The sequence below is a fragment of the Malaclemys terrapin genome, chromosome 4 (assembly GCF_027887155.1).
Source record: "Malaclemys terrapin pileata isolate rMalTer1 chromosome 4, rMalTer1.hap1, whole genome shotgun sequence".
NCBI classification, from domain to species: Eukaryota; Metazoa; Chordata; order Testudines; family Emydidae; genus Malaclemys; species Malaclemys terrapin.
This window is the reverse complement of record NC_071508.1, coordinates 30,140,085-30,154,558: the sequence shown is the minus strand read 5'-3', so window position 1 is coordinate 30,154,558 and position 14,474 is coordinate 30,140,085. Positions and strand designations below refer to the sequence as shown.

Below are 14,474 nucleotides of genomic sequence, written 5' to 3'. Positions count from 1 at the left end.
ATCAGAGGGATAACTTAACTCCTCTCTCTCCCTGGTGCTTAAGGCCCAATGATGGCACAAAAACAAAGGGATATACACTGCCCATCAACAAGTTTAGGCTTGAAACCAAGGTTTCTAACCATCAGAGGAGTGAAGTTCTGGAACAGCCTTCCAAGAAGAGTAGTGAGGGCAAAAACCTAACCTCTTTCAAGACTGAGGTTGATAAATGTATGTAGAGGATGGTACAATGAGGTAGCCTACAATGGCATATGGACCATCTGCGACTGTTATTAACAAATATCTTCAGTAGCCAGAGATGGACACTAGATGGGGAAGGCTGAGAGTTATTACAAAGAATTATTTCCCAGGAGGTTGGTTGGTGGGTCTCACCCACATGCTCAGGGTCTACCTGATCACCATATTTGGGGTTGAGAAGGAATTCCCATGAATGCCAGTGAAACTAGAAGAGTGAGATATTTCCTGTCTGTACAGAACGCACTGGAGATGAAAGCAGAATCCACAAGCACTATCCTATCAACAATCAACACTGGCCTAAGCATAACCTGATGCCTAATAAATATATTCCATTGTAACTATTTTTGTTTTCACTGCAACTTTTAACCCAACTGTTCACCAAGTGTCAAGCCCAGGCCAGCATTCATGATTTCTGTTCTATACCAAAGAGAAATATCTCCCATGGCTGTTGTGTCTTAGCCTTTCTCCTTGATTGTAACTAATCTGGTTCCAGTTTGTAGTACTGGTCTTTTCATAACAGTTAGTAACCAATAAAGTAACCAATGTTTCATTCTCCATGTTCCAATGACAGCTACCTTGCTGTAGAGGGGAGGTTACATTCTACCCATCAGTTTCAGAATATGCAGCTGATTCAGTAAGAAGTAGATGTCAGTAGAGCATTCAGAGCCTGCCTGAGATAACCAATGTGGGGGGGAAAGGGAAGTGGGCGAGATATACCGTGATTTGCTTTTCTTTCAAGCAGTGTTTTGCTCTCACTGATTTGCACAACAGCTCCTGCTACTTTTACCTGAATTTCATCACATTTGATGAGCTTTTCCACCTCTTCCTGATTTAAGAGGATGAACTCTTCATGCTGAACCACCTCTGGGAAGTGTTTCTGGCTGAAGACCTCTGCTGCCTGCATTAGATCAACGCAGTTGTGTGTCTCAGCAAAATCTCGGATGCCCAAACAGTTTGATGGATCCAGCTGGCTTTCCAAGAACTCACAACAAGCCTGCTTCACACCTATGGAAATGAGATGAATGAGTGAGCTCATGCACTTCTGCTATCCAATCACTGCTCTGGAAAGTAATTTAGAAAACCAAGCTCTAGTCTATATTGAAGTGTAAACCCCAAAGCCTTGCTTAGAGGTAAGCACACACAAAGGGGCATATAGGCAAACATTTCTTCAGGGACCAGGAAAAAAATAAAGCAACAGACTGTATGTTTAGGCCACTGACTATTTATACATATTAAAAATAACTTGACAGATATAGGAGAGACTCAAAAGGAAGCCTTACACAGCTATAAGACCGGAGAGTGGGAGATGCCCTGGGACACTTATTTGTTTTATCACCATATCTCCATGAGGTTCAAACTCTCTTATCAGTGAGAACAGAGTACACGCAGCAGCACATTTGACAAACAGGTATTATGCAATTTCAAGACAAAAAGACTTGGGTCTGGAAACAGCCCACCAGCCTTCTGCATTCTGCAATCTTTCCTTTACTTACAAAGACATTCCAGAGCTCTAAACAGCATCAACTGCATGGTTAATTGGTTTGCAATTACCTTTCAGCTGAAGCAGACATGCTGCTGGGAGCAATTCCTGGACATTTTCTACTGTCACATGAACCGTTTCTGTATACACAAAGTCCAGCAGGATTTCCATAGTAGAGGCTGTCAACCCTTGGATATCCACATATGGTTTATCTTTTTCTGAAAGCTACAAATTAAAAGTAAGGGAGATAATGGTTTATTTTCCAGAGGTCAGACAAAAAACCCAATGATGGCTCTTAAAAGTTGTCCTTTCAGAGTACTCTGCCTTTTCAGTGCATGTAAAAAAGGAAAAGATAAAAATGAAGGAATTCCCTTGGCGAATTCAGCATGCGTGCGTGCACACACACACACACGTGTGTAGAGGAGACAGTATTTCTTGTGTGTAGAACAGGGGTCGGCAACCTTTCAGAAGTGGTGTGCCCAGTCTTCATTTATTCACTCTAATTTAAGGTTTCGTGTGCCAGTAATACATTTTAATGTTTCTAGAAGGTCTCTTTCTATAAGTCTATAATATATAACTAAACTATTGTTGTATGTAAAGTAAATAAGGTTTTTAAAATGTTTAAGCAGCTTATTTAAAAATAAATTAAAATGCAGAGCCCCCCACATCGGTGGCCAGGACCAGAGCAGTGTGAGTGCCACTGAAAATCAGCTTGCGTGCCGCCTTCGGTACACGTGCCATAGGTTGCCTACCCCTGGTGTAGAAGGATGCCTCAGGAAAACTGTATTTTGGAAGAAGCCAGATGAGATTTGACACAACAGAAGCTTAATGAGTGGTATTTAACCTAAGATGAATGGCAGACTCACTATCACCACCTTGTATAGGCGCAGACTCCGTGGGTGCTCCAGGGCTCAAGCACCCATGGACAAAAATAGGGCAGTGCTCAGCACCCACTATCCACAGTGGTTTCACCCTGATGCTGGCCACCTGATCAACTATTTGGTGAGCATTCAGGGGAGGGGGCAGAGAGGAGGGACCGGTGGGTGGGCAGGCGGGGGGGGGGGGGCTTTAGGGGCAGAGAGGAGGGAGCAGGGAGCAGGCAAGGGGCCTTAGGGGAGGGGCAGAAAGAGGTGGAGCGAGGGCAGTGCCTTGGGAGAAGAGGCCAAGCGAGAGTGGGGCCTTGGGGTGGAGCACTCACCGGGAAAAATAAAGTCAGCATCTGTGTCATTTGATATGCAGAAGTGAGGAGGGAAGGAGAGTTCCCCCGCCAACTCTTCACCTTGGACTGGCTGCCTGACACATTATGGGTTGTGTGGAGCAGCCATCTCACGCCTGTCTTTATAATCACACCACAAAAAATTCCATTAAGCCAGAGTTAAGATTGAAGGGACAAATCAGTAATTTAAGGATAAAAATCCTTACAAGAACTTCGTCGTTCTATTAAAAAGCCAGGAATTTCAGAGCCAAGGTTAAATTTACATGAAAAATATGAAAATAGAGAAATGCACAGTTAAGGTACCCAATCAATCTTAACTCTGGCCCACTTTGCAATGCCAACCTTCCATCTTCCTTTTGTTATTTTGTAAGATGTGCTATTTTGGATCAAATACTTTTTCTAAGGGCTTTAAAGGATTCATCAAATATAGACATATTAAATTCCAAGAAGCCACAGTACTTATATATGTGCAGATGAAATACACCTTTATCCCAATATAACGCTGTCCTCAGGATCCAAAAAAAATCTTATCACGTTATAGGTGAAACCACGTTATATTGAACTTGCTTTGATCCGCCAGAGCGCGCAGCCCTCCGCCCCCCCCCGGGGCACTGCTTTACCGCATTATATCCAAATTCGTGTTATATCGGGGTAGAGGTGTACTGAAATTGTGCTTCACAGACATCAGTTTATAATTGGTTTCAGGTCTCTATTGTAAACCTGCTGACTCTGTTTCTAATGACTCTTGGATAATTGGCTAGCATACAGAACCACAAAGCCTGCTCCTGCAAGCTGTTGAGGATCTCCTGTCAGTATGCACAGGCCTTTAATGAGGTCTTCAGGATGTGACTTATGAAGTAGATTTTTTTCCCCCTGAAGCCTGTATATGGCTAAAGGTGGCAGGGTCAGCACTAGACGAGTATGATTCAGAGAAAAGCACTTGAGCTTCTCTTGTAAAAAATTAGATTAAATGGTTACGGATAAGGATTCAATGAGGAAGGATTGTTGCTTGGCCATGGAACTGCCAGAGTTGAAGAAGAAAATAATAATCCAGTAGTGGAGGAAATCAGTGCAGTCCTGGGCCTTCCTATGAAGGTGCAGGCAACACAGGAGTGGAGGAAACAGACTGAGCCAGTGCCGTGGGTTACTGGGATGCACTTTACAATAGAAGAGAGGGGAACAGGAGTCAAAGGTGATGGAGAAAGCAGAATGAGGGTGCAAAAGAAAGTGGGTAAGAAGAGTGTAAGACGACAATAGCCTGAGGATTGCAGAGAAGTGGGATGTAGAAGGTGAGTGGACCATATACAATGAGACTCAGTGGCAATCTGAGAGAGAGGATTCATAAAACTTAAGGCCAGATGGAACCACTAAAATAATTTACTCTGACCTCCTGCAGAGGCCAGGCCAGAGAATTTCACCCAGTGATTCCCACATCATAGAATATCAGGGTTGGAAGGGACCTCAGGAAGTCATCTAGTCCAATCCCCCGCTCAAAGCAGGACCAACACCAACTAAATCATCCCAGCCAAGGCTTAGTGAGCTGGGCCTTAAAAACCTCTAAGGAGGGAGATTCCACCACCTCCCTAGGTAACCCATTCCAGTGCTTCACCAGCCTCCTAGTGAAATAGTGTTTCCTAATATCCAACCTAGACCTCCCCCACTGCAACTTGAGACCACTGCTCCTTCCTCTGTCATCTGCCACCACTGAGAACAACCTAGCTCCGTCCCCTTCAGGTAGTTGAAGGCTGCTATCAAATCCCCCCTCACTCTTCTCTTCTGCAGACTAAATAACCCCAATTCCCTCAGCCTCTCCTCGTAAGTCATGTGCCCCAGCACCCTAATCATTTTTGTTGCCCTCCGCTGAACTCTCTCCAATTTGTCCACATCCCTTCTGTAGTGGGGGGACCAAAACTGGGCACAATACTCCAGGTGTGGCCTCATCAGTGCCCAATAGAAGGGAATAATCACTTCCGTCAATCTGCTGGCAATGCTCCTACTAATACAGCCCAATATGCCCTTGATCTTCTTGGCAACAAGGGCACACTGCTGACTCATATCCAGCTTCTCGTCCACTGTAATTCGCAGGTCCTTCTATGCAGAACTACTGCTTAGCCATTCGGTCCCCAGCCTGTAGTGGTGCATAGGATTCTTCCTTCCTAAGTGCAGGACTTCAAGCTCATAACTTCTGGTGAGTTACAGCATGTCTTTTAGAAACAGACATCCATTCCTGATTTAGAGACTCCTGTAGATCAATCTCTGATAATTTTCATATGACTTTACATTGTGCCTCTTCATATAACCTTGTGGTGGATCTACCCACGTGTGACCTCTGTTTTCATGGAACTTTGTATCAAAGCCTCATTTAGAAACTTTGCATTGTCCTTGGTATAATATTATAGCCCCTAAGGATAGAATAAGACAGAAGAAAAATTTCTTTTTGCTAGCAGTAAAACAAGAGCTCTCCCCCCCCCCCCCCCCCCCTTAATCAATTGCCCTGTTAAATAAATGAGGTGTGGATAAGCAAGGCATGAAAGGCAGCACCTCCAGACAGCCTCGACTGTTGGAGAGGGGCTGGGAGCCAGACCCAAGGACAATAAAACGTGTCAAGTGGGCTCATTAAAAACAAGCAGACATACCTAGGGCCTCGGGGGTTAGAAGCAAGCACCTTCTTTTGGAAACACCCTCTTTGCAGCATTGGGACAACACTCAAAAGAAAGCAGCACAAAGGACCAATAGACACAAACACAGAGTTTAAATCTGGTATAGATTTGCATAAGAGAAAAGCTGCTATAAAAGTGAGGTGTCTTGCAGAGGACCCCGGGTCTCGTCTTGTCAACATGGGAGCATCAATCCGGATCGGCAGAAGCCCGGCTCCACTCCCTCCCCCATCTAACTCACCTGGCCAGTGAAGTTAAGGGGAGCAACTAATTGGTAACAACAAGACGGAGTGTGTTTGTGTGTGTGTGTAAGTGTAAGTGTAATATATTATATGCACATAATACAGTGTTAATAAATACATGTATTGCTAATAAATGTGGCGTTTTGCCTTATTCCCCCTGAAAAGATCCTGTGCAGTACTTTAAGTACAACACTCCAAGAGATGGAGAATCCAGCATGTCCCTAGGTAAGTTAGCTACACTATTAAAAATGTTTTCAGATAATGAGTCCCCATTTAGTTACTTTTTGAGATCTGTCAAATGGATTATAAGTTAGCCAACTAACATCTTACTGTGCATTTTTTTCCAATAATGCTTTTACTTTCTGCCTTATCAATTGTCTGCACTGCATAACTGCTAATTTACTACTATCAAAAAGAAGAACAGGAGTACTTGTGGCACCTTAGAGACTAACAAATTTATTACTATCAAATCACTATCAAATTACTATCAAATCACTATCATCAACTTTCTCTTTTTCCATTTGATAAAATTGCTGCTTTCACGTCCCTTCTTTACCAGGACAGATTTTTCTGACTGAAGCCGCCTTTGGATACAGAGAAATCAAGAAGGAACAGTTTTTTAGTGAAAACAAAATCAGATGAGTGGCCATTTTGGTAAGTGAGCAAGCTATATCATGGTTTAAAATCATAAGACAGGAGGACAAGAAGTCAGGTGTGTGTAGGGGGGAGGGTATCAATGTGGAGATTGAGGTCATCAAGGATGAGGATGGGAAACTGAGAAGAGTGGAAGAGGGAAAGCCAAACATGAAAATCTGAAGATGGTGCTGAGGGAGTGTTGGGGCAGCAGGAGACAGCTGTTTGGATAAAGAAGAGAGAGTATAGTTGGAGGGAATGTTGCTCAAAAAAAAAAAAAAAAACAACCATTCCCCTTCTGCTCCTGAGGAGAGTGCAGGAATGGTGCTGCACTTGGGCCAACGCTTTGGAGAATCAAAGCACACGCCCCTCTCCCCAGAGAGCTAGACAGAGTTGTCAACCACGCATAAGGCCAATTTTTAGTCTTGTTGGGGGCTGAGGAACAGAATAAGGACTGAAGGATGTCTCTGAAGAGCCCCACCCAAAGCTCATGAAAAGGAGGAAGGACTGACTCTCCCATCTTGTGACCTCGCTGTCCCCAAGCGCTATACTTTCCCTATACCTCTCCAACTTCTGTAAACATCCTGAAATATGCAGGAAGTAAATATCTTAGCAGGTCTGCTGAGGATGGTATAGGTACAGGAAGCAAAGGAGGAGACAGGATCTGAAGGGGGACTAGGGATGCCAGGAAAGTGACCCAAGGGGCAAAGTCTGCTCCCCGCACTCATTTTCCTGGGCTTCACACAGTGCATACAGGTGTCCTGAGGAACAAAGAACCCATCCCTGCTCAGCTACCTCCTCTGCCTTCTGGGCTGGCACGTGAAGCTCCTATTTAAATTCTTAGCTTTTTACATACTCATAGACTCATAGACTTTAAGGTCAGAAGGGACCATTATGATCATCTGGTCTGACCCCCTGCATGATGCAGGCCGCAAGACCCTTCCCTGGACTCTGCCGTTGAAGTCCCCAATCCTGTGTTTTAGTGACTTCAATCGGCTGAGACCCTCCTGCTAGTGATCCCTGCCCCATGCTGCGGAGGAAGGCGAAAAACCTCCAGAGGCTCAGCCAATCTACCCTGGAGGAAAATTCCTTCCCGACCCCAAATATGGCGATCAGTAATACCCCGAGCATATAGGCAAGAGTCTCTAGCCTGACCCTTGTTGGCCATTATGCTATTCATGTACCATTGCTTGGTCTTCCTTGGCTACTATGTTTTACCATTAAACCATTCCCTCCATAAACTTATCCAACTTAATCTTAAAACCAGACAGGTCCGTCGCCCCCACCGTTTCCCTCGGAAGGCCGTTCCAATATTTCACCCCTCTGACGGTCAGAAACCTTCGTCTAATTTCAAGCCTGAACTTCCCCACGGCCAGTTTATATCCATTCGTTCTCGTGTCCACATTAGTACTAAGCTGGAATAATTCCTCTCCCTCCCTTGTATTAACCCCTCTGATATATTTGAAGATAGCAATCATATCCCCCCTCAGCCTTCGCTTTGTCAGACTAAACAACCCAAGCTCCTCTAGTCTCTTTTCATACGACAGGTTTTCCATTCCTCTGATCATCTTAGTCGCCCTTCTCTGCACCCGTTCCAGTTTGAGTTCATCTTTTTTAAACATGGGAGACCAGAACTGCACACAGTACTCCAAATGAGGTCTCACCAGCGCCTTATACAACGGAAGCAGGACCTCCCTATCCCTACTAGATATACCTCGCCTAATACACCCCAAGACTGCATTGGCTTTTTTCACCGCCACGTCACATTGTCGACTCATAGTCATCCTGCGGTCCACAAGGACCCCTAGGTCCTTCTCCTCTTCCATTACTTCTAACCAATGCGTCCCCATCTTGTAACTAAAATTGTTATTATTCATCCCCAAGTGCATCACCTTACACTTTTCACTATTAAATTTCATCCTATTTCTGATACTCCAATTCACAAGCTCATTCAAGTCTCCCTGCAGAATATCCCTGTCCTCCTCCGAGTTTGCAACTCCTCCCACCTTCGTATCATCCGCAAACTTTATCAGCCCACTCTTGCAATCGGTCCCGAGGTCAGTTATAAATAGATTAAATAAAATGGGTCCCAAAACTGAACCTTGAGGCACTCCACTAGTAACCTCCCTCCAGCCCGACAATTCACCCTTTAATACGACCCGCTGCATTCTCCCCATTAACCAATTCCTTATCCACCTCTGGATTTTCATTTCGATCCCCATGTTTTTCATTTTAACCAATAATTCCTCATGGGGTACTGTATCAAACGCTTTACTGAAATCCAGGTATATTAGGTCCACCGCATTTCCCTTATCTAATAAGTCCGTTACTTTCTCAAAGAAGGAGATCAGATTCGTTTGGCACGATCTGCCCTTCGTAAAACCATGCTGTAATTTATCGCATTTGCCATTAACCTCAAGGTCCTCAACTAGTTTCTCTTTCAGAATCTTCTCCAGCACCTTGCACACTACTGATGTTAAACTAACAGGCCTATAGTTACCCGGGTCACTTTTTTTCCCTTTCTTGAAAATAGGAACCACATTGGCTATTCTCCAGTCTAACGGGACCACCCCCGAGTTTACAGATTCATTAAATATAATTGCTAATGGGCCTGCTATTTCCCGCGCCAATTCCTTCAATATTCTCGGATGAAGATCGTCCGGTCCACCCGACTTAGTCACATTAAGGCGTTCTAGTTTTGTTTCTACCTCGGATGCGGTAATCCCCCATCCTGTATGCCCCTCTGTAATGGTGCTAGTATCCCTAATACCTTCATTGGCCTCATTAAACACCGATGCAAAATATTCATTGAGATATTGCGCCATGCCTAAGTTTTGGATCTGGACATCAACTTTTAAACTAGATGAGACCCAGAAAATTAAGCATGCACGCTCTCTGTCTCATCTTTTCTTGAAACTAAGTGCCAAAACACACAAACGTTTCAGATTCTGAATAGCTCCTGTATTTAGAATAGTTAGGAAACACCCTTGGTCCAATCCACTTTAAATCTGGTAGAAAAATTCTTCCTTGGCCCCAAACCAAATCTACCAATTTTGAAGCCTCTGCTTGTGGACTAGAAAGTAGGGCAGTTGGGGAAAGCTGGGCTCTGAGATACTCACTAGCAACTTTAATCATGAGAAGGTAGCAACAGCTAGTATTTCATAACACACTGGCAGTAATTCAATGCCCAGATATCAAGAACAGCACCTACAATCTGCATGAACTATACCGCCTGTCTATGTGGTTATCAGGTGGGATTTTTATTCAAGGACATCCAAACTCTGCTTCATTTTGGCTCTTTCAATACCACAAAAACATTTAGCTTGCTTGTAAATGACCTTCCATAAGAGAGATTATAAGCCACTGCATCACCGCGATTCCTTCTGCCTCAATGCCCTGTTGAATGAAGACCCTTAAGACATTCAGTGTGAGAAGCTGACCTTGCTTTATAAATCTGTATATTTTGGAATCATTTATTTCTTGAGAATGTTCTGCCTTAGCCTCCATTCACCAGCCCAAGCAGCAAACAGTGCTATGAAATCAGAGTGCATGCATCTAGGATGAAAGTCTCATCTCCATTAATGAATCTATAGGTAGTTTGAAATTAGACTGGGTATCTGAGGGGACCCTACCATCATTTTTCCATTATCACCATTTAAAATGACCAAGAACGAACCTAATAATATTGAACACATTATACTGAACACATACTGGATTCAGTTATTGTCTACACACAAGAGCACCGCAAATGATATTCAGACAATTGCTAAGAGAATGGAATGAGATTTGGTAAGTTTCTCTTTAGTATAAATGTAGTGCTGTTAAATGACCTAATGTAGCTCTATATCTTGGAAATATTTAAGATCATTTACCTCATATTTACTATCAAGTGCATTCGCTTAATTCTGCTCATCCAGCACCAATTAGGGTGACAAGGGACCAAGATTAGAATTTTTACTATCCTAATTCAGGCAATAAACCAAAAACCCATGCTTTCCTGAATGCATTAGGAAGGTCTAGGAAAGCACATCTCAATATGGTTTAGTGCTATTAGAAAAGGTTCACGGAGTTATAAGCCTTTAGCAACATCAATGGTTTGCGCCTAGGATACCTAAAAGATCACTTAAAGCTCCTAGACTAGGACTGCAGGCAGCTCCATTTCTCAGGCACAATGCTGCTCTCCCCCAGGTGTACTGCTCATCCTGTACAGGAGACAAAGCTTTCTTAAGGCAAGCCCAAGATCATCGAACCACAAGCATCACCACCTTCTGCTCTGACTGCAAGGCTTTCTTCCACCTTGCCTTTGCTGATATAGACACACAGGACACATTAAATGATTAAAAAAACCCAAACAAAAAACTAGAATTTCATCTTGGAGAGAAAAAAGAAACATGACAAATGCTAGTCCTGTGGCTTAATGCACTATTGGAAAGTGCTCATACTACAGTGATGATGCCCATATAAAAATCTGAACAGATTCAAAAGTAATTTATTTTCAAAATGAGAAGGATGTTTCTATGTGTTGTTTATATCAGACAAAACAGTTTCTAGAGAGGACTTTTGCTAATCATTGAAACCATCCGGGCTTTTCAGGATCGGAGCCAGTGATCAGCTCTTAGAGCATCCTGGGATGTTGCGATAGACTCCTCAGAGACAGAAGTCCCAGTGCAAAACCAGGAAGTAGAGGTACATACATGCTGAAACCGCCCCTCAGTTTTCACAATGAGGAACAACTCTGAAGTTAAAACTGAAGGGTTGTTTTAGCTTCCCCACTCCACTCAGCACAGAGGCAGCGAAAAAGTGCTGTCAACAGCCAGGGATTCAACAGTTGATCAGTGGCTTCTCCTCCTCCTGTAAAGCAGAAAGGGAGAAAAATTAACATAAAAACAGGTATTTAAAATGTTTAAAGTAAATATTAAAGTCAGGGAGAAGAAGGAAACTAGACAGAAGCATGGCCTGTGATTCTAAATTTGGATATTAGAGACAAAGGTGGGTGAGGTAGTATCTTTTATTGGACCAAATTCTGTTGGTGAAAGGAAATAAGCTTTCAAGCTTACACAGAGCTCTTCTTCGGTCTGGAAAAGGTACTCAGAGTGCCACAGCTTAAGACAAGATGGAACATATTGTTAAGGAAAGGAGTTAACATGTTACAAGAGACCATTCAAGGTGAAGTGAACAGTTAACACCTTGCAGTGGTAGGACAAAAGAAGGTTAGTGGATTACAGATTGAATTTAAAGATCATTACAACATCTTTATTGAGTTCATGATTTTTACTATCTAACAAAATTATGAATGTAAGCTCCCAGGCTCATCTTTTGAAGATGTTGTGCAGGTTTCTTCTGAGAGGTCAGGTATGGAATGATCATTTTGTGAAGTGTCCACCCATGAGTAATATGGTGTTTTTGTATTCTCATTTTTCTGTGGCCAGGTCCACACTACAAATTTATATTGGTATAACTATGAAAAATCCACACCCCATGAGCAACGTAGTTATACTGACTTAACCCCTGATGTAGGCAGCGCTATGTCGGCAGGATAGTTTCTCCCATCAACATAGCTTCCACCTCACAGAGGTGGATTAACTACACCGATGGGAGCAGCTCTCCTGTCAGCATAGAAATGTCTCCACTTAACTGCTACAGCGGCGCAACTGCACCGATGCAGCATTTTAAGTGTAGACCTGCCCTGTAAGAGTTCATTTGAGAGTGATTGTTTCATTTCACCCACATAGTTATTGGGGTATTTAGGATATGTCTTCACAGTAATTAAACACTTGCAGCTGGCCAGTACCAGCTGACTTGGGCTCGTGGGCCTCAGGCTAAGGTGCTGTTTTACTACAGTGTAGATGGTCCAGCATGGGTTTCAGCCTTACAAGGTTCTAGAGGCCGGGCTCCAGCCTAAACATTTACACTGCAATTAAACAGCCCCTTAGCCCAAGGCCCATGAGCTCAAATCAGCTGGCACAGGCCAGCCGTGGGTTTTTAACTGCAGTGTAGACATACCCTTAATATGCTGGATGAGGTATACCACATGTTGTGATAGGCATGTGTAGGACCCATGGATCTTGAAAGGTGTGTTGTGGGGGTCATGGAGAAATGGTTTCAGCCTAGTTCCTAATGCACACTAATCACTGCTGCCATTGGCCCTTATTGGCAGTCTCAGCAGAGGTCCCAAGGACTGACTGTGCTACTGCTAGGTGTGCTTCCTCGGAAAAGGGCTAAATTTCACTGAGAGGGAGTTAGTGGCTGGTGTATGCGGAAGTTTGTATTGCTTGCTGCCCATGTTGTGACTACTGTTGGATAGAGAGCTTCAATCTCCAGAAAAGCGAATCCTGCATATTTACCAGCAATAAGTTCACTCCAGTTTTTTTAAAAGCACATATTCATCTACACAAACACTGCATAAAAGCCAGCTAAGGTTGCTGAAGAACAACAAGGCAAAATTGAAAATTGTGAAAATGAGGAAACATAAGGTAAAGGCATATATCTATTTACATCTTTTGCTAAGATCTGGGGAGAAATGGTATCTCCAGAAAGGACTACAGGCATTGTAGGGAGACAGAATCTCAGTTTGCTTCAGCATGTTCTCTCCATACCAACTCGGAGGCTACTAGAAAGGCTTCTCTTCTCTGATAAGAAGAGACAACAGAAATGTATCTTTTACAAACTCAGTTCCACAATCCCTTACTGCCCCTTTCATGTTTTTTTTTTCTATTTGCTACAGCATTAAGTTTGAATCAAAGCCACAGACAGCACCTCCTATTTAACAACCTGAACCAAACAGTGAACTGCAGCTCAGCCAGACATTATTGCCTTTCCGCATTTTGCAAAGAAAGAATGTGCAATTAGTGTAAATCATTATCAAATATTATGAAGAAGAGCCTGGTCCAGTGGATAGGGCACTAGACCTGGAGCTCAGGGCTATGGTTCTGCCACTGACCTGTTGTATGACCTTGAACCAATTCCCTCTCTTGTCTGTACCTCTCCCCTCCCAACCATTTCTCAGTCTTCTCTATGACAGGCTGTAAGCTCTTAGGGACAAGAACTGTCTCTGGCTGCACTCGGGACAAGAGGGCCTAAGAGCCACCATGGCAGTGCACCGGGGAATGCTCCCAGCAAAAGCTTTGAACCCTCAGGAGTTTGACAAAAACCCTACACAGCCATCCTGGGGGTCGGCACGAGAGCGCGCTGGTCAAGACACCTGCCAGCGCTGGGCGCAGCGAGCTGCCCCCACCCTACCTCGCTAGTGAACATGGCGCAGAAGTAGTCGCTGCAGGCCGCCAGCACAATGCGGTGCGCGGCGAAGTCTTTCTGCTCCACGCGCAGAGTCACGTCGCAGAGCGTGCTGCTCTTCCGCAGGGCGTTCATGGCGTTCAGGATGGACTTGGCGTGGGAGTTGGTCATGATGTCCTTAGGGGCCATGGCGGCGCGGGAGGGGCGCAGCTCCCGGGCGCCTGGCCGGGGCTTACCCAGCACTGGGGGCGCCCGGGAGAGTCACGGCGGCCCCCGGGCCGGGCGGCGCGGCTGAGGGGACCCCTGCGCGCGGACGCTGGAGCGGGGCCCGATCCCACTAGACGGAACAGCTGCGGGGAGCCACGGGGGGGCGGCAGCAGCGCACCCGAAGCTGCTCGGCAGGGCCCGGCTGCCTCCGCCGCGCCAACCGCCAGCTCTAGGCTCCGCCCCGCGGCACCACCAGGCGCACGCTGGTGACGTGACCCAGCGCAGACCCCGCCCTTCGTTACCCAGCAACGGAACCCTCTCCTGTTGCCCAGCAACAGAACCCTGTACCCGAGCCCTGGAGGCTGCCCGCCCACCTCCCAGGATTTCCAATAAGGCCTCTGCTCCGCACCGCGTTGCGTGGGATCGTTCGGACCCGGGAGCAAGAGCCTTGCAAGAGCTGCGGGGCGTGCGTGGGGGTAAAATGACCCCGCTCTGCACACTGGGCAATCCACGGGAAGGAGCACGTTTGTAGCAGGAAACCAGCTTACTTTGTAAGCTGCGGGTCACTGCGT

General features: G+C 45.0%; 1 protein-coding gene across 6 annotated transcripts in view; it reads right to left on the bottom strand.

Moving 5' to 3' along the window:
* KLHL12 (kelch like family member 12) overlaps window positions 1-14,118 on the bottom strand; it is an 85,607-nt gene extending 71,489 nt beyond the window's left edge. For 5 of the 6 annotated variants that reach the window (XM_054026244.1, XM_054026245.1, XM_054026246.1 and 2 more), the window contains exons 1-3: window positions 13,702-14,118; window positions 1,786-1,939; window positions 1,022-1,239 (exon numbers count right to left, since the gene is read on the bottom strand). In XM_054026244.1, coding sequence (XP_053882219.1) covers window positions 1,022-1,239; window positions 1,786-1,939; window positions 13,702-13,884 — 555 coding nt within the window. In that variant the 5' untranslated portion in view covers window positions 13,885-14,118. Of the gene's footprint in view, window positions 1-1,021; window positions 1,240-1,785; window positions 1,940-11,156; window positions 11,314-13,701 lie in introns of all 6 variants that reach the window. The other variant, XM_054026249.1, reaches the window with a different exon arrangement.
* Between the last annotated feature and the right edge of the window lie 356 nt (window positions 14,119-14,474).